Source organism: Polistes canadensis, unplaced genomic scaffold (genome assembly GCF_001313835.1).
Source record: "Polistes canadensis isolate GaletaPanama2010 unplaced genomic scaffold, ASM131383v1 scaffold_8, whole genome shotgun sequence".
NCBI classification, from domain to species: domain Eukaryota; kingdom Metazoa; phylum Arthropoda; class Insecta; order Hymenoptera; family Vespidae; genus Polistes; species Polistes canadensis.
The window spans coordinates 1,633,343-1,652,253 of NW_014569555.1; the positions used below are offsets into that span (position 1 = coordinate 1,633,343).

Here is an 18,911-nt window from a genome sequence, read left to right on the forward strand (position 1 = left end):
AGACATCTTGGACGTCTTCGTTAGAAATTTTGCATTCGTATTAGTTCAATGTATCTCATGGTTAGCTTATTCCGGTCTGTCCCTTTGCAAGTATTAGGTTGCGTCTAGTTAGATTTTTGTAAATTACATTAAATAACTAGAATCGATTTCTCGTTTTAAATGCAATTTTTAGATATAATTGATTTGATTGGGAGAAAAAAGAAAATAAAATTGTAGGCTAACATAAAAAGACGATTTGTAAATTAATTCGCAAAAACCGAGAAGACAATTGTCGTATATAATTTTTTTTCAAATTTCTAATGTGAATAATAATGATATTGAGATGTGTGTGTGTGTTGAATAATTTTATATCGATCGATATCTGAACACGTCGTTGAGAATTAATTCTAAACGAAAGGATAAGGAAAGAGTAGCGGAAGCTTCTTTCTTATCTAGATTATAAGCACCACGTGAAAATCATGCTAGGGCGCTTAGAAATTCCAGACGCGTCTTTTAATTTGAACAGGCGTGTTTATTTAATATGTAGGTCATGTAAAGCACCAAACGTCTTTTTTGTGAAAGATAAAATTAGTTTTCTCGCATTTATCGTTTTATCTAAACGAAATTCGTATTTCACGGTCAGTGGACTTTTTGTTGAGACTAAAAAAAAAAAAAAAAGGGAAAGAAATGAGTTGCAATTATTAATTCATTTTGTATCATAATTTTAAATAAGCGATCAATTATATTGACTAATACTACGGTGACAGTTGTTGGCTTGTATTACAAATTTCATTTAAATGTAAATTATTATTGAAAACAAGTTCTTGGTTCTTGAAAAAAGAAAAGAAAAAACAAATTCCCTGTCGATCATTAAAATGAAACAATGATCGGCAACACGATTAGTACGTTTGTACGGATAAACGCCTTAAGACACTGCGTGTTTATGACTCCACAAAAATGTAGTATGAGACTCGTCAATGTCCTTTAATCAATAAAAAGAAATTTAAAAAAATGTTAGTATATATTTATAAGGAAGCTGTGTCTGTCAAGTTATATTATACTCGTCGATTATTTATTACACGATTTTGCATATTGTTATGAAGCAATACAATCGAAGTTGAATGAAATGTTTCTTATTCCGACTTATAGTCGAAGATTAGATTACGAAACATAATTGGAGCAAAAAATGCGAAGTTTATCATGTATCCAAAACAAATTTATGAACTTAATATCACGAATTAATGATAAAATTATATATTAGTTCATAACTCTCATTCAATTTGAAAGATAGTTAGAATAAAATAAAAATAAGGAACGTCATACTATGTACAATACAATCGTACGAATCATCGTAACTCAAAGACAAGACGATATGGCGCGAGAACGTTGTGGAATCCATTTAATTCATTTGTCAAATTTGTTGCTCAAGTGATCCCCATGGGAGTTACAACTGGGCGTTTATTCGTTATAAATCGGCCGGTACGTAGTGTTCGTTTGAATCGGCAGAAAGTGCTCGTTTAATTGCCAAGACAATGTCTTGAATCGCACGAATGTTCTTTGTTAAAAGAAAATTTAGAAAACAAAACAACAAAAACAACTACAGATATTTCTTTCCAATTAACACAAATATTATATATCTATGTTTATTATATTTTATATTTATTCAAATTGTATTTATTAATAAAAGTATCGCGAAGGATTTGATGAAATTTCATGAAAATACTCTTCATTTTAGTTTTTGTTAGACTTTATTATTATTCCAAGTATGACGATGATCGTGAATGATAATTTGTCGCATTACAATTTTTGTCTGTATCACCGAGTACGACGACGAGATACGAAAAATGATACAACGTGTTATAGGTAGGTTCATATGTTATGGGACAACCTATAATATTTCATCTTATCGAAACAAAGAATACGTTTACCACCAGCCAATTGCCAGATGTGATCTTGTGTCGAAATGATTCAGAGAGATTCCACGATGCTTCAGAAATTGGTCACGCGCCTCACGTTAATTATATTAAATTAGATTTAATGAAGAAATTTATGAGAAACGTTTATGCAAAAAAAAAAAAAGCGAATCCTTTCTGTCGACAAATTTGATAATATAAATAATAATAATAAACCTTCCTTGCATAAACATTCGAACGACAATGCATTTTTCCGAGTATTTTACGAATTTCATATTTTATTTACAATAGAAAAAATTTAGATCTGAATATAAGAATATATTGGATGTTTATATTTTATATCAGATCTACAAAATATCCATCGAGGAATCGTCAATGAAACGATACTACGTGAATACATAAATATTTCTAATAAACGTAAATAAATGCTAGAGATAATTCAAACGTATGATAATCGAAAAAGAAAAAAAAAAGATAACGAGTAAAATCTATCACGTTTTTTAAAACACATTACGCGATAACGAAATAATTCTATCGAATGATCGTAGAACATGCTATTTAATATAAGAAAGCTTTTTACGACGATACATTTTTATGTTTATAAAGATAATTAATAATGCAAGAGAAAATCATATAAGATAACATTTCGCTTTGTCTCTAAGCTTTTATTATTATTATTATTATTTGTTAATAAGAGATATCTATATCAAAATGAAGAAAAAATTATATTACAATGATTAATCTAATTATCATTCGTGAATAAATCTTTAATCGTTTAACGACATACGACAGACGTCTAATCGATGAACATGTCACTAAATAAAAAATGAATCTTCCGATATTTTCTCTCCAAACAAATCTAATTCGAGACAAATACGACAATAATATACGATTAGATGAGACAATAAATGCGCGGAGGAAACAATTCGATACATTTTAATAATACACGCGTTTTTGGATTATAAACGCGTTCACACTGGCGTAAAACTCAGCTTCGAAAATCTATGCGTAATAACGTCGTCAAATTAATAAATTATCATTTCTCGGTGGAGGGCGATCGACAAAATCTTTTTCTAGCCCACCAGACAGCTGCCAAAGTAGCTGCTAAAAATCCTATACCAGCAACGATTCCCATAGAAATAGCCCGATTTCTACGGTATGCTGGTACCTCTAAACTTATACGTTCGCTTGTAGCTTCATCGTCTGACAGGGACATAGCTGCTACTTCGAATGTATATTGACTTTCTTCTTCTAACGTTTTCACTGTAATTCAAATAAACATTATTTTTTTCATAATTGATCATTTGATATCGCTGATATGTTTATTACCTAAATAATAAGTGTCAGTTGTTTCAACTCTTCCATATAAATGTTGTGCCGGACCTCGGAACCATCTTACGACATAGAGCCTAACTTGACCTCTACCTTCAGATGGTGCTTCCCATGTAACAAGATAACCCTCTACGGTAGCTTGAACTCTTACATTACGAGGTGGACCCATTCTCTCTTCCTCTGAATTTGAAAGAAACATTTAACGTGAGAATAGATTTTTATATCGTTTCTAATTGTTATATTATAATACTTTTACAAACCTAATGGACTACGAAATTCTGATGCTGAGTTATGATCCATGGCAGCTGTATATATTAAATTCATTTAATGTTATATTAATTATTTAAATAATCCCGATTATTTTCTCCAAATTATATTATATTATACGTACTAGGTTTGGTAAATACTCGTAACGCTTTACTAAACATTCCATCACCGTGCTTGTCCTGACTCAAAACCATGAACTCGTATTCTCTACCGGGATTTAAATTATTTACCGTAGCTTCAGTGATCTTTCGAGAAAGTATTTTCATCGTTCGCCATTCAGACATATCAGTTGGTCTATACCTGTTAAATAGGAATGAACATTTTTCTTTATATATATATTTTTTAAAGAAAGTAATTTTTTTATTACCAAACAGAGTATTCCATCTTTGGTCTAACATAACCTGGCACCCACGTCAAAGTTACCGCATTTTTGCTACTATTGGCACTGAGATTATAAGGTGCCCTTGGTGGAATATTTAAAACCATTAATTCTGCATCTGCTACTACAGTTGCTGCTTCATTGCTAGCTGCACATTGATACAATCCTCGATCTTGTTCTTGAATTCTTTCGATAGTTAAATTACCACCTGTCAGGATAGTTCTTTCACGTGGCAGCGGTGAGCCGTCCTATAAATTGCATTAATATTTTTCTAAATCATTATTGACTTATTACAATGTTATATTACTTTCAAATAGAATTTATTTGTTGAACTGACTTTGTACCATGCTATCGTGGGTCGGTGACTCTGATCACCATCCCTGGCATCGCACGGAATTTCCAAACTTTCGCCTAATTTTCTCATGTACAAATGTTGGGGCGTTACCGTGAAAACCGGTGGTCTTTGGACAACCTGTATAACGACGTTAACAATTTTTTAACTGCATTATATTCTATTGATAAGATTTTTATATTATTAATTATCTAAATTTCCATCTGAAGATAAATAAGTGTTTTAAATTTAACGACGATGTGCATGTTAGACCATTTGTTAAGTCCAGAAGTGCTGTAACTCTAGGGATGCACAATTGGAGAATAAAAGAGCGTTTAACGGTGATCGTCAATTGGTCAATGGTCTCTCTAGTAAACGTTGTCACGTTGTCTTTTACACGTAACCAAATTGATTCAACGTACTCGAATGAAAATATTAAATGACTCTTATTCAATATATTGCTAATAGTTAAACATAAGTTTAATTACGATTAATTAAAAGCTTTTACAATGAATATATTAGTTTGTTGTAATATACTAACAACATTGATAGGAGGACTAGGTCCATCGGTACCCAAATCATTATATGGAGTACAACTGTAACTTCCGGAATGCGTTTCGTCTACTTTGCTAAAGTAAAGAGATCCGTTTCTCCTGTAAAAGACACCTTGAACATTGTAAGGATCGAAGAGGAATCCGTCCTTTTCCCAACGAAGATTCGTCAGCGGTGGATTAGCCCTAAAATGACAATCCAAGAGGGCTGGCTTTCCATAAGGAAGATAAACTTCTCTAGGAGCATAAATGACCTTTGCCTTATCTAAAATGACAAAAAAAAAGTACACATTGTAGAATGAAATAAGATCTCTAAGACAAGAGAGTTCAGAGAAATTACATTGGACGTTGAGAAAGGCCGAGGCATTTTGTTGATTCCCATTCCAACCGGTCACCCCGCAAGTGTACTCTCCAAGATCACTCATTAAAGTTGACCTTATTACCAACGTTCCGTCCTCCTTAATGGAAGCTCTTCTTTCGAGATCCTTTATATTAACAAAATATAATTTATAAATAAAATAATTGTCGGAACATCTAACTCTTTCTTAAACTGTTAATATTCATTTTCTGTATAAATTTCAATCGAATAAGAAACATTTTAAATATGTTTTGAATAACTATGTAACTATATACGATTTTTGTGTGTGTTTTCGTTATATTTTAAGCTCACCTTTACTTGCGTGATCTCTATACCTTCGTGGAACCAATTAACGGTAGAGGAATTATCTTTGACGATGCAATCGAAAGAAACTGGTTCCCCCTCCATGACGGATTTGTTGACGGGGGGCGTCGTGAAGAGGGTCTCACCTGGAACATTTGTCGGAAGCGGCGACACACCTGGATTGAACGATTTAACAAGGTCTGCCCAGTGTTGGTTTGTTAATTGTAGGCTGGATTATAAATATTATATTTTGCTTGAATCAATCATCAACGATCTCTCGCGAAAGCACGTTAACGCGTTTTGTCAGTAAATAAAAATTAATAGTATTATTATTATTATTATTATTATTATTATTTATAGATTGGACGTGCACAGAAAATTCTTTTTGATATTTTAGCATTTGTTAAATTAACACGAGTTAACCAGAGCTCAAAAGCCGGATGCACGTAGACTTTTTAGATGGATGCAATTGTATTTAATCGATCAACGAGAAAATCATCTTCTTTGTGATGCATTGTGTTCGATAGTTTCGATAGATCGAGGGAAAAGGTGTGGTTTTTTTTTTTGTTCGGACGAATCTGTACTTGTTCTGGAATAAATACAATATAATTTATCTACGATATTATTGTTCGACACGTTGGACTCGTTTTTTTATTTTAACAAATGAATATCTTGTTTTTTTTACCACAGTATAGCCCATTAACTTGTTTTAAGCCTGACAAGTAAAATAATAAAAAAAATCAATTTCAATGGAAGAGACGGATATTGCTACACTCCATATTATCAACCAATCTAATTCAGTATACGATACATTAGAAAATCCACTAAAATCTGAAAATTTCACGTTAACATTATATCGTTACTAACAATTGAAGATTAACCCACGCACGTAGCAATTCAGAGCCTCTCTCAAGTCATCCAGTGGACAATTTAATATGCTGAAACCAGAACTCTGCTTGGATTAATTAGTACAGTCGTCTCTCGTAACGCGAGTAATTTTACACTTGTCACGAAATATTAAACAACAAATTAAAAATGATAAGATATATAACAACGATGTTTTTATTTTGTATTTCATATAAAATATTTTATCCGAAAATATATATATAGTAAATTCGTGTTTCCGTTGAACGAATAAAATGAATAAAAAGTAATCGAATTAGTTTCATCAGCTTGTATCAACAAGAACCAATAATATATAAATGAACAAATCTAAAGAACAAAACGTTATTTTTGTTTCATTGCACAAACGACTGGAAAAGGAACGAACATGAAACGGTCGTAAAAAGCTCACGCGTTGGTTTGTTAGGTAGATCAGTTAGAGACGAAATAGTAGGCTGACCTCGATTAGGTCTTCACGGTTAGTTCAGTTCAGTAACACGTTTTATCCACGATTTAGGTTAATATATCCTTCAGCTTTAGCGAGATAGAATGAACGAGGAACGAATTTAATCGAGTTAGTAAGTAAATCGAATAATTATCTATGATAAAAATGAAAGGAACGTATCGTCCTTACCATCGATGGCAAGATGAAACCAGGTGCCATTTTTTCTTGAATTGGGTGTCCTGTTTGGGAAGATAACACGACACTCGTACCACCCCTGATCGCTTTCCCTGATGTTGGTGAGATTGATGCTACCCTCACCGTATCCGCGAGATAATGCATCTTTCAGAAAATGTATGCGTTCTTGATAACGGGGATCCAACGTCATTGACCCATCGTACCATGAGAAGACACTGTGGCCCTGAAAAATATAATATAACAACCAAGTCGATCGGGATTTTAATAACACAATTCCAAGAAGAAAATAATTCTTCTAACATTGTACGCGTTATTTTCTTTCTCGGTTAACTGAAATTTATTAGCCGACCTAAATTGCAAAGACTTTATTTCATCCGTGGAATTTAGATAGTTATTTGCGATTAGCTATTACGTCGTTTAAAATTCTTCGACCGTATTCAAAGTGAGAAGAAAAAAAAAAAGGTAGAAGAAGGCGGTTTCTTCGAAGAAAAACGAAAATTGCAACGTGTAACCGGATAATAATTGAAAACGATGATCTTTAACAACCTCCGTCATTTTGCAGAGGAAAACGCTCACGCGATTCTTCGTAAAACCGTAGCGCGTGTCTAAGAATGAAATGCTCATTAATTATTAAAGAGAATATAATTAGAGGAATATTATCCTACGTTTCCAATTAGATTATATTCGAGACTTGTTCAACATTGAATATGTTTTATCAAAGTAAAAAGAAAAAGGTACGTCTAGACAAGTTCCGGAAAAGGCTAAAGATTTGCGTTAAACGTGACTTAGGGTAGGAGGACTGAAACAAGGCTAGTAAAAACAGTGCTAATCGTCCCTAATCGTTTGACAATGCGTTAACAGTGACCCACTGGTTGGACCCCTCGTGTCGCGGACTAGTAGTGACTAAATATAATGCAGCCTTGTGTCCCGTACTCCAATTACTTCTATAAGGATAGAATGAGAGAGAGAGAGAGAGAGAGTGAGTGAGTGAGTGAGAAAGAGAGAAAGAAAGAGAGCACCTGTTTTGCATACGCATCAGGGACCAATCGGGTTAAGTTCCACTTGATTTTATGTTCTAGCCATATGACAACGCATACTATGTTTCCGTTGTCCGATTCTCATTTTATCTTGACGCGTAGGACGTAACGTCCGTCAACGAAAGACGAACCGGAAAAATCAGCAGCAAGTCTCAATCGTGTTCGATTAAGGTTGCTTATTTTAACGATCTACCAATGTTTGTTCTTCGATCATTTTTGAAGTAATGATGACGTAGTACTAGATAATGTCTACTAGAACATGATCAACAATATTATCTACCTAACAAGTTCGTGCAACAAGATGTATAACAAGACGTATAAATATGTCTTTCTTAACCGCCAAGCGTTCCATATTTTCGACCAAGTCGGAGTTCGTATTGCATAACGACGAACGTGATGAAATCAAAGCTTGCTCGGCAGTGAAGTTCCCACGACGATTCAACGACGTTATCGAAGTTGGTTATCTGTATCGAAGAAATAGAATAACCTACCCTGCCTTGAATTACTAAACCAAATGTTCCTACACTACTTCGATACTTTTTAATATTATTAATATAACTAATTTATTAATGAAATTGACCTTCTTGCGATATTGTCGATTGTTTTTTCTTTTTTTCTTCTTTTTGTTTTTTTTAATATGATCGTAAAAAACATACCGTCATCAATACTAGTTTATGCGTTACATCGTTATAGTCATCCCTCGAACATACCGCAAACCGCATAGCGAAGAAAATATTATTACATGAATTTAATAACGCTACCATACATATCGTACTAGAATCGATATCTTTTTTTACGATTGTTATATAAAACTGTTGATAATTAAATTTGAATAATTTCAAGCAAAGGGATGTCAAGAGATTATCTTTCTATTTTATATATTTTGTTCTTTCAAAAAGTTTAAAGTAAATATCCAATTGATTCGATCTAAATTGAGAAAAAAATAGTATTATGATATTGGAATAAAATACAGAGATGGGGAACGTAGAATTACGACGGAGTTCTACTACCTATACTAACGCGGAAATATTTCATTTAAACACTTACATCCCGGTTCCATTGGAGAATATACGGGATTGGTGTCTCGTGCGGAAAGTCAAGATCACAATTGAATACCACGTATTCTCCGACAGCAGCCGTCAAATAATTCGGTTCTGTTTCTTCCTCCAATATCAAGCCGTAGTTGAATACTGTAATGATAAATAATAAGAGAAAAGTGTAAAAAAATTAAAAATAAAATGAAAGAAATGAAACACGCGTTCTCACAGCATGTCAATCGGTTTCAATCGAATTACCGCACGAACTAGTGCAAGTAGTAATGGCACTTGATATCAGACAATTGTAAACGAGCTCTCCCTAACTACTTAACGAAGAAATCACCGATACTCGTTTCTCTTCATATGATCTAATTGTTCTAAAACTACTAAGTTCCTTTAGTAGACTAAATCAAAGATAAATTCAATCGTATAAAGAAAAACTTATATTACAATTTCACGATTTATTAACGTGTTAAATGTAAATTAAATAAAAATAATTTGACAGTGTAGTATTTAGAATTAAATTGTAAGTGTATATGTTTTTTTTTTTCATAAAAATAAATAAAAAATTAATTGAGAGAAAAAAATAATTTCAAGGTAAATTACCTTGGCAAAAGACGAGCAAAGGTGGCAGCCATTGAAGAAAGCTTCGGGTGCCGGTCATTCTCGTAGATCGAGGGACGTTATCCTCTCACAAACGCATGGATTCGTTTTTCAAATATTCTTCGAAGTGACTCCTTGTTTACGGTAACATGCAATTATCGTAATACCTAAATAAAAACGATGATCGATGCACGATAAAAGAATTGACACATTCGTTATCACCCAAAATCACTGTAAAAAAATTTCTTAGGACACGTTAGGACACTTTCACGATAGCTTTTATTATTTTACTTCACTTTTTATTTTCTTCTTCTTCTTCTTCTTCTTCTTCCTTGTTTTATCGATACTCCGATCACAGTTTTAATATCAATCGATCATATCCCTCCTCATCACTTTTCAATAAATTTTCAAAAAGTGACGGAAAGCACTGCTCGATCTTTTGGATCGATTTTAATCGCGAATTAATTCTTCTCAAAGAAATCGTTTGACGAGCTCAACGGTTGCTTGATGATCGTACGAGTGTCTGCGAACACGACTGGACTACGTCTACCAGCGAGAATATTCCTCGTACTATTCCGAGCGGATACGAAAGAGTGGACCTCCGGAGGAGGTGTCGCGAGGAGGAGTCTGCACACTCAAGGGAAGCCTATGGGATTCTACGTTTGTTCGACTACGCCTAAATTCTCGTGGAAAATACTTTTGATAACTTTGACACGTTAGTGGGAATACAGACCAGGTGTGTGTGGAAGGGGGAAGGGGGGTATCAATAATAACTATAAGCCAACATTGTTTCGGTTTCAACACATTAAATTATTCTAATTTTACTCATTCTCGTTACGTTCTATCAATCATTTACTTTGCACACGTATATTTTGCTCAAATCATAACAAGAATAAAATTCTAACAAATTTCTGAGGATAAAAATAAAATTGGAATAAGGAATAAAATATCGTGATTCAAATTTATTTCAAATTTGTTCTTTTCTTGTTCTTTTTAAAATAATAATTCTACATTCGATGTATTAATATTAATTTTGTGGGATAGCTTTTGTGTTTTTTCCTTAGATTCGGTTTATTTAATTTAATTCTTTATCAAGGTATTTATTTGTTTGAAAAAATAATTTCAAAAACGAACACCACACCACACCAGATGAATCTTATTCATGAAGTTATGCTAACTCTCCCTTTGATCTTATCGCGTCTTATAAAATGCATTTGTTCGAGTAACGAACGCGTGCTCTTTCAAATCGAACGGAAGAACGAAATAAGCATTCAGCAAGCCTCTGATCCTTAAGTCTACGTTTGGCTTTTCAGTGGAGAAGATCTTCTTAAGTTTTTGAATGGTGGTATAGAAAAAGGTGGTAATGTATTGATAAGATTCCTAATCTGTTTCAAAGTCAACGAAGATCAAAGATCGAGAATTCTTTCAACATTTTTTTCATGTGTGTGATAAATATATGAAATATTATTTAATATTATATATATCATGTTTTATTTATAATTACTATTGAGAATGTTTTATCATTATTATCGAATAAAAAAGATTATTTTTAAACAAAACTTATATTTTACGCAATAATCGATAACAATGTATTAAATTATTCGAGAGACTCGTTGACACATTTCGATAAGAAATATTAATTTATTTGTTAGTTTGCGTATAACAACATAATAATTGAAATATAGTCCAAACTTTTAAAAGGTATCCATTTTATTTATTTAAAGTAAATACATTTTAATAAGAAATAAAAAATTGTAATAGAAAACAAAATCTTGTCTAAAAGTGAATTTTCTATCGAAATAATATTAAAATATTTATTTCTAAATAAATCATTCGTACTCGTGCACTTGTTTCTATGCGATAGTGTTGCTGACATAAAGTTGTACCGAGCAAATTGAACTACCGCATTGATTATTCGCCCACGCTTAGTTTAGATCAAATTGTATTAAGCGGGTCGATAGGATGCATATATTCTTCTTTAACGAACTTGAGTACCCCAATACTTGACGTAGTTATGACGAAAGATTACAAAATAATTCATTTCCTGATGAAAATTTTCTTCCAAAAATGTTGTTTTAATATCAATGATTTAATTAAGTTCAGGTTATGTTATAGACCTGTTTGCAATTCTCACGTGAGGAAATGATTGCGCAGTTATCTTTTATTATAAACGAGCATTTTCCTGTCGAAAGGGGTTCGAATGTTTTGCCGATTGAAGAATATTGATGAAAATCATTATGATTAAATATACGAGTATGCGACTTGAAACTAATATCGAATGCGAATGATTACTATTTCGATTTAACGCGCGTGCAAACGCCTGCGCTTTCTGGAGTATCGCGCGCGCCACTTGCGTGGGTGACCTCAGATTACGTCATATCCGTCCCTTGCCGCATTAGTAGACTGCCCACAGCCTTGTCACGTTGTTGAAGATAATGAATCCATTCGCATGGATCACGATCCAGGATTGGATGTGCACGGGACAGTGGAAATAAATGCGTGCATAATGACACCGGCCGCATTATTTCATCGTCGAACGAGAGGAGAAAACCAACCTGTTCCTGGCCCACCTACCATTGAACCAATCTTAACGTTATTAAAAACGTTATTAAACGTTATTCGATTTTCGAAATGTTTTTATGTAAATTCGTGATAATCCATGTAAGAGATCTATTTACATTTTCTTTAGTAATAATAATCATCTTGCTCTACGCTATTCACCTGTCGGATTTAATCTTCTGTTACTTTACCAAGGGAAGTGTAAATTTGATCAATTATATGTCGGATTAAGTATTTTTCAAGCAACCCGATGTTATTCTCGCGAACATTTGTTATGTCTGACACAAGTTGATGACACATATACACATAGCCACGTCTTCTTCTAATCATGATTAATGCCTACAACGTGTCAGGCTAGATTTCGTATGTGCATTAGTCACATGAGATTGTCCGAAACATTAGTTAATCATTTAAGACAACTAAGGATCCGTATCCTTGATAAAGGATATAATCATTTAGAAAAAGGGATATACATTGTTTTTTTTTTTCACTTCTCAATATTAAATATAATAAAAGGAAAGAAAAGTAATGAAGAAATTTCGTGTAAATACTTCAAAATATTACGAAAAATATTACTCCAACATTTTTTGTCCTCTTTTTTTCCAACAATAATCGAAGATCTTTCGCAAGTCTGACGATTAACGGCACGCTCTACTTTCCGAAACGTTCGCGTTTTGTTCACATAGAAGAAAATCAAGGAAATTGCAGTAATTCTCGGTAATCAGTGTCATAGACGCCTTGCACGTTCTTTTTCCAAGTACCTTATCGTACTGAGATTCTGCAATTCTCAGATCATCCTATAAAAATATATCTTCTCAGTCGGCAGACTGACACGATTCTTATATTGACATTGATCTTATTACCTTGGCCAATGGATTATATTCTAAGACGATTCTTAAATACGCTCGGTATTCTGAATATCAAAATGTTTTGATTGAAAAAAAAAACAAAAAAAAAACATTGTTAAAAATTTATTACGTTTTATTGATTTAACGAATGAATTTAATACGAACGAATTTGATGATTGAATAGATACGTGTACATTAATGCAAATACTTCAGCAATATTTGATTTGAAAAAATAAATTATGATACTGTTGATGTATATTTTTACGTGCCATTTCTCTCTTACCTACTATTTTTTTTTTTCATAATTAATAATGAATCTTTTATTTTCACTTGCCACGCGATTGTCGTAAGATAATAAATATAATAAAACGAATAAAATATATAAAGGGGGTTTGTAATATCACACAGATCGTCTTGCGTAATTTCGCTTTCGTTTCAAATGTCGCTTTATTTTGTCATTTTATTTAATAATAAATTGTCTACAATTTGTTCTAAGTTAGTACGTCTTGGAGTTCTCGGGGAGTTCGCGAGAAAGCATAGATCGATCGAATCAAAACAAGGTTTGTTGTATGTGAACAAGGAGATTAATCGCTTGCCTCTTATTGTTTCGTAATTAATTTTTCTTTTTTTCTTCTTCTTCTTCGTTATATTATCTTCTTTCTTTTATCATATTTTGTGTATATATATATATATATATATATATATGATTTCAATTTTATCTCGTTATAGTGTGTCTCATCGCGATAAAATTAAAAGAAAGAAATAAGTAAAAGAAGACAAAACGGGTATGAACAAGACGACGATGACGACGATGATGACGACGACGACGACGACGAAGATGACGGCAACGACGACGACGACGACGAGGACGAAGATGACGACGACGATGAAAGGTGCTGATTTTTTTCGCAATTTAAAGCGAAGAAAAGTATAAAGGCGGACGATTGAGAGTTTACAGAAAGAATAGAGCGTTTTTTTTACAAGAGAAGTAAGTTAGGTTGTTGTTAAGGTAGGTAGGTTAAGGTTGGTAGATATTTGTTCTCTTTTTTTTCGGTTTTTTTTTTTTTTCCTTTCTTCGATCCATTTTTCTTTTTCTATTCTCATACGCCGCTTATGCGAAGGGTATTATCTCCTATCATTTTCTTTTTTTTTCTTTTTCTCTTCAAGAAGTTTTACAACGGCGTGCGCGTGAAATATATATGTATGCGATTATCCATAAAGTTTTAATTTCTTTTGCGACTAAAATGAAAACTCTTAAATACCATTGTTTCTTGTACTGTGGAAAAAGAGAGTCGACGGATTCTCTTACGAATTATTTAGGTGCGATTAATTACTAAAAAATGCAATAACGATTCGTTCGCCGGTGTTTTTTGGTGTCTGTCTGTCAGTCAGTCAGTCAGTCAGTCTGTCTGTCTGTCTGTTAGTATGTCTATATGTCTGCGTGTACGTGTAATGTATACGAATGTAAACGCGCGAATGGTGTGTGCTCGCTAGTTTATATCTTTTTTGTATTTTTTTTTTATATTTTTTTTTGTTTCGTTCATTCTTGATATTTGTTTCTTATTAGTTACGTCTGCTTTTTTTTTCCTTCTTTTTTTTCATTTTAATTTTATAATCCTTTCTTATTCTTCTTTTTTTTTCTTCGTTATATGTGTATCATCCTTTTTTTTTTTGCTTTTAATCTTTTGGTATTACCTCGCAAACATTTGTTACTCCCCCGTTCTGTTTTCTTTTTCCTTTTTTTTCTTCTTTTTCTTTTTCATTTCTTTTCTTTTCGATTCCGCGACGATCTGTACCCTCGATCGATACTTCGTTGTATCGCGCCGGGAATGAAAATATTCGAGATTCGATGCTTAAATTTGGATCGTCGCGAGATCGAAAAAAAATTCGCGAGTCGATTACCCGAGAGCCATTAGCCGTTGGTTCTTTTTCATTTATTTATATTCTCTTTTTGCTTTTTTTTTTTTTTTAAATATTCAAAAAATTCGTATTATTCGATTTTAGAACGACAAAATTAGTAAACTTTCGAATTACGAATTTTCTCCCAATTTTTGAAAATATTTCTGTGATTCATTTAATTTCGCGTTATTCAATTTCCGATGAAAATCTATGCCGACGTATTAACGAACGCGACGAATAGAACGAGTATGTCAATCGTTTCTAATAAAAATTTTTCATTTAACCGATTGAAAAAGAACGAAGAAAAAATGGAGAATAAAATTGTTGCATGGCTTTCATGGCTTTCGGGTTACGCTCTTTTTCGGAGATCGAAAAACTTAACAACTAGCACACGAGACCGTCGACGATACTTAGAATTTTTGTTTAAACCTAACTATATCTCGTTTTGGTTTTTTAACAAACCATTGACGAGATTGTACAGACGCGAATAATCGTTAATTAAACGTAAATTACATTATTTGTGTGTTTTAACGTCGAGCAAACTACGTGACTACAGCGAAAAATATAAGGTAAACGTAAAAACGTATAAAAATGAAGCTTTAAAACTTCTTTCGCTCGGCCAACGAACGTTTTTTATAATAGAAAAGATGGGCAAGTGTCTCGAACGTTTACACAAATTCACGATTCAACCATATTATTCTTCTTTTTTTTCTTTTTCTTTTTCTTTTTCTTTATAACAATCGTTATTAAGACGACGATTTTTTATTCACGCTTAACTCTATTCGTTTCTTTTTTTCTTTCTTTTCCTCTCTCTCTCTCTATCTCTCTCTCACACACCTACAATATGCACACACTTTCGCTCTTTGTATTCCCTTATTTCTTCTTTCTCTTTACTTATTTTATATTCTTTCATCCACCCCCATGATAACCGCGCGAGACTTCCTTCATATTTTCTTAGTTAATTCTATTCGCTTTTATTCTTTTCGATCTTATTTTTTATATTTATTTAATTATGTAATTTTTTTTTTTTTGTTATTTTTTTATTTTACGACAATCCACAATTAACGTGTTCATTTGAGATCGTTGTATCTAACTATGATATATCTACACGTTACTTATACGACTACGTTTCGGTTTTTGTTTTTCTTCTCTTGCGTTAATTTATTTATTTATGTATTCTTTTTTTTTCCTTTTCTTTTCTTTTCTTGTATTTTATTTTATATTATTTTATTTTATTTTATTTTTTATTATTATTATTATTATATTATTATTTCTTTTCACATTCTTTATTTAATTATTTTTTGTTTGTTTGTTTGTTATTAATTCCCTTTCCTGTCCATATTATTAAAAAGAAAAACATAGCCCGAGCAAGGGGGGAGGGTCGAGAAGAGCTCGACGTTTTTATACTAATTAATATAAACATATATATATATATATGTATAATATATATATTTATATTCTCGCACTCTCTCATTCATTCGCAAATGATTTACGATCTTTTGCGAACCCCCTAAACGATGTCAACGTGTGAGACAACGCGAGAACGATCGCGGCCCGAGTAAACGACGATTCGATATATTTGTACAAAGTACTAGGTATTAAAAATGTGTGATGATTAGGGTGGCATTTGGCGCGTGGCCGCGCCTACTCGAAATTATATTCGTTCGAGGGTTCGTTAAAGATCGATATTTCGTTGATATCGCGACTTTCCGCAATGGTTTTGTAACATTTTCGAAGTTTAGTCATCGTGACTCGCTCAAACCTTGGAATAACATAAATGCTCATATTTCATGTCACATAATGAAATAAGCAATTATGATATTCCAGTAATTAACGCTCGAGTGCGTTTACAAAATGAAATTGAATTTTTTTGTCCTCGCATCGATATTGAAAAAAGTCTCTTTTGTTTTTCCATTTTCGTTTTCCCCTTTTTCTTCTCCTTTTTTTTCTTTCTTCCTTTTTTTTTTGTTGGCTCCAAAAACGCCGCCCCTCCAAATCCACCCCCGCATTCGTTCGCGAAATACTGTCATACAGATCGATCCTATCAGCGCGTTTTCGTCAATCTCGTTGATTAATAAACTACACGTCTAAGTCGTTACGATTTACAATATCAATTAATTATCAAATTATTAATTTAAGTCAACCATTAGAATTACTTTAGAATATTAGTACACTTCGCGTCATCCGGTATTTCTCGCCAACTCTTAATCCCCCAATCGTATTTTTCAATCATATTCTATAATCGTTCGTACGTCAGTTCGTTCCCATTTTATCTCTCTTTTTAATAATTTTATTATTCTCTTACCAATATCCTCACGCAATATACACAAAGTCTAGTTTTTTTTTTTCTCTCATTCGCACATTATAATTCATTCTCGTTTCGTTTCGGCAAACACGCGTTTTGCTTTCATTTGACAAGAAAAAAAGGCCAAAGAAAAAAAAAAAAAAAAAAAAAGGCCAAAAAAAAAAAAAAAAAAAAAAAGAAAATATTCTATTCAACCACGATAGAGAATCGATTTTAATTTTATTTTACGAATCTTTATATTTTCTTACATATTTACCAACACTTCTTCTTCTCTCTCGTGGTTTTCGTCGTACGGTTATAGTTGAATCGTGAGTAGGGCCCCTCTTATAATATATATATATATATATATGTATGTATAATATATAATAAAGTGTTTGTACTATAAAAAAGTAAAACTTTAACGTCGAGGTTCTTCAGGTGCGGTTTTGACCTGGGGAGTCATCGGGATATTTCGGTAATAATGCGAGGAAAAGAGAGATCGATGTGATAGATAAGAAATAGGAAGAGAAGAGTCGTGATAAAAGAAATTTTTTGTGTTTTCTTTTTTCTTTTTTTTTTTTTCTGTGTGTGTGTGTGTGGGTGTGTGTGTATTTCTCTTTTTTGTTTCTGTCGATTAGCATTTCTCGCTGAACGTTGACTTTGAAAAATCGCTAAAGGCGTCGTCGAAGGAACGAATCGTCTTATCGCGAAAATTTCCTTCCTATCTTTCTTAATTCGTTATTTTTCATTAATAGTAATAATAATAATAATAATAATAGTAATAATAATAATATTAATAATAATAATAATAATATCAATAATAATAATAATAATCATAATAATAATAACAATAATAATTATAATAATAATAATCATCATCATCATCATCATCATCATCATCATCATCATCATCATCATCATAATTATAATAATTAGCGACGCACAACGATCATTTCGTTTGTTAGACCGTATTCAGATTCGCCCGCGTACTCTCTCGGTCGCACTTCCGACCTTTGACCTCGACATCGAGATAATTCGAAACAATATTTACTCTTCCTTTTTGTTTAATATCTTCTTTTTTATCTTCCTATCTTCCTTTTTTCCTTCTTTTTTTCCTTCCTTCCTTCCTTCCTTTTTCCCTTTTTTCCTTTCTTCCTCATCGGACATTTCATTCGCATTTTTACGAACGCTTCTTGATTTATTTTTTTTCCCCTTTCGGTGTGCGTGTACGTGTTTGTATATGCGGGTGTATGTAGTATTCTGTGTATTTTGTTTGTCCGTGGTGTTACTCGCGTATTTTATTTATTTTATTTTATTTTTTTTCTTTTCTCTTCATTTATATTTATATATAATATTTATATTTATATTTATATTTATTTATATTTATATTTATATTCATATTNTACATATATTTATATATATATGTATTTATGTATTCATATATACGTATATATATATATACATATATTTATAATATATCGCGCCGATGTACGCGTTATACGCACGTTCGCACGTAATAATAATTTTAATATCTCTTTTTATTCTCTCCTCATTGGCGCTAAAAACTCGGCTGATCGGCAATTAAAAACACGATTGCGCATACGCATGTACGCACGTTTATCCGCTCGAAAAAAAACAACCGTAGTTTATCATTATTCTTCTTTATTTTCTTTTTCTTTTTTCTTTTTCTTCTGTCTACTTCTTCCTTT

The 18,911-nt window shown here is 32.4% G+C and overlaps 1 protein-coding gene across 2 annotated transcripts; it reads right to left on the reverse strand.

Annotated features, from left to right (window-relative positions):
* Positions 1-2,536: 2,536 nt before the first annotated feature.
* On the reverse strand, positions 2,537-10,234 carry LOC106791885 (protein turtle). Of its 2 annotated transcripts, none has more exons than XM_014757886.1 (12): positions 9,616-10,234; positions 9,020-9,162; positions 6,930-7,158; positions 5,423-5,559; positions 5,093-5,237; positions 4,743-5,017; positions 4,208-4,342; positions 3,859-4,118; positions 3,616-3,791; positions 3,485-3,529; positions 3,222-3,404; positions 2,537-3,155 (listed from the first exon to the last, which is right to left on the reverse strand). In XM_014757886.1, exons 1-12 carry the CDS (start codon positions 9,671-9,673, stop codon positions 2,929-2,931), a joined length of 2,013 nt encoding a protein of 670 aa, XP_014613372.1. In that variant the 5' UTR covers positions 9,674-10,234; the 3' UTR covers positions 2,537-2,928. The 2 variants fall into 2 exon arrangements, with proteins under 2 accessions (XP_014613372.1, XP_014613362.1); XM_014757876.1 differs by having other exon boundaries at positions 5,423-5,589; positions 9,616-10,233.
* Between the last annotated feature and the right edge of the window lie 8,677 nt (positions 10,235-18,911).

What these genes read in the sequence shown, in the direction of transcription:
- LOC106791885 (XM_014757876.1), bottom strand. Translation starts at nt 9,673, where the DNA reads ATGACCGGCACCCGAAGCTTTCTTCAATGGCTGCCACCTTTGCTCGTC. An exon ending in TAGAGATCACGCAAGTAAAG is followed by an intron (nt 5,238 to 5,422) that starts GTGAGCTTAAAA and finishes GTTAATATAAAG; the next exon opens with GATCTCGAAAGAAGAGCTTC. An exon ending in ACGAGTATTTACCAAACCTA is followed by an intron (nt 3,530 to 3,615) that starts GTACGTATAATA and finishes TAATATATACAG; the next exon opens with CTGCCATGGATCATAACTCA.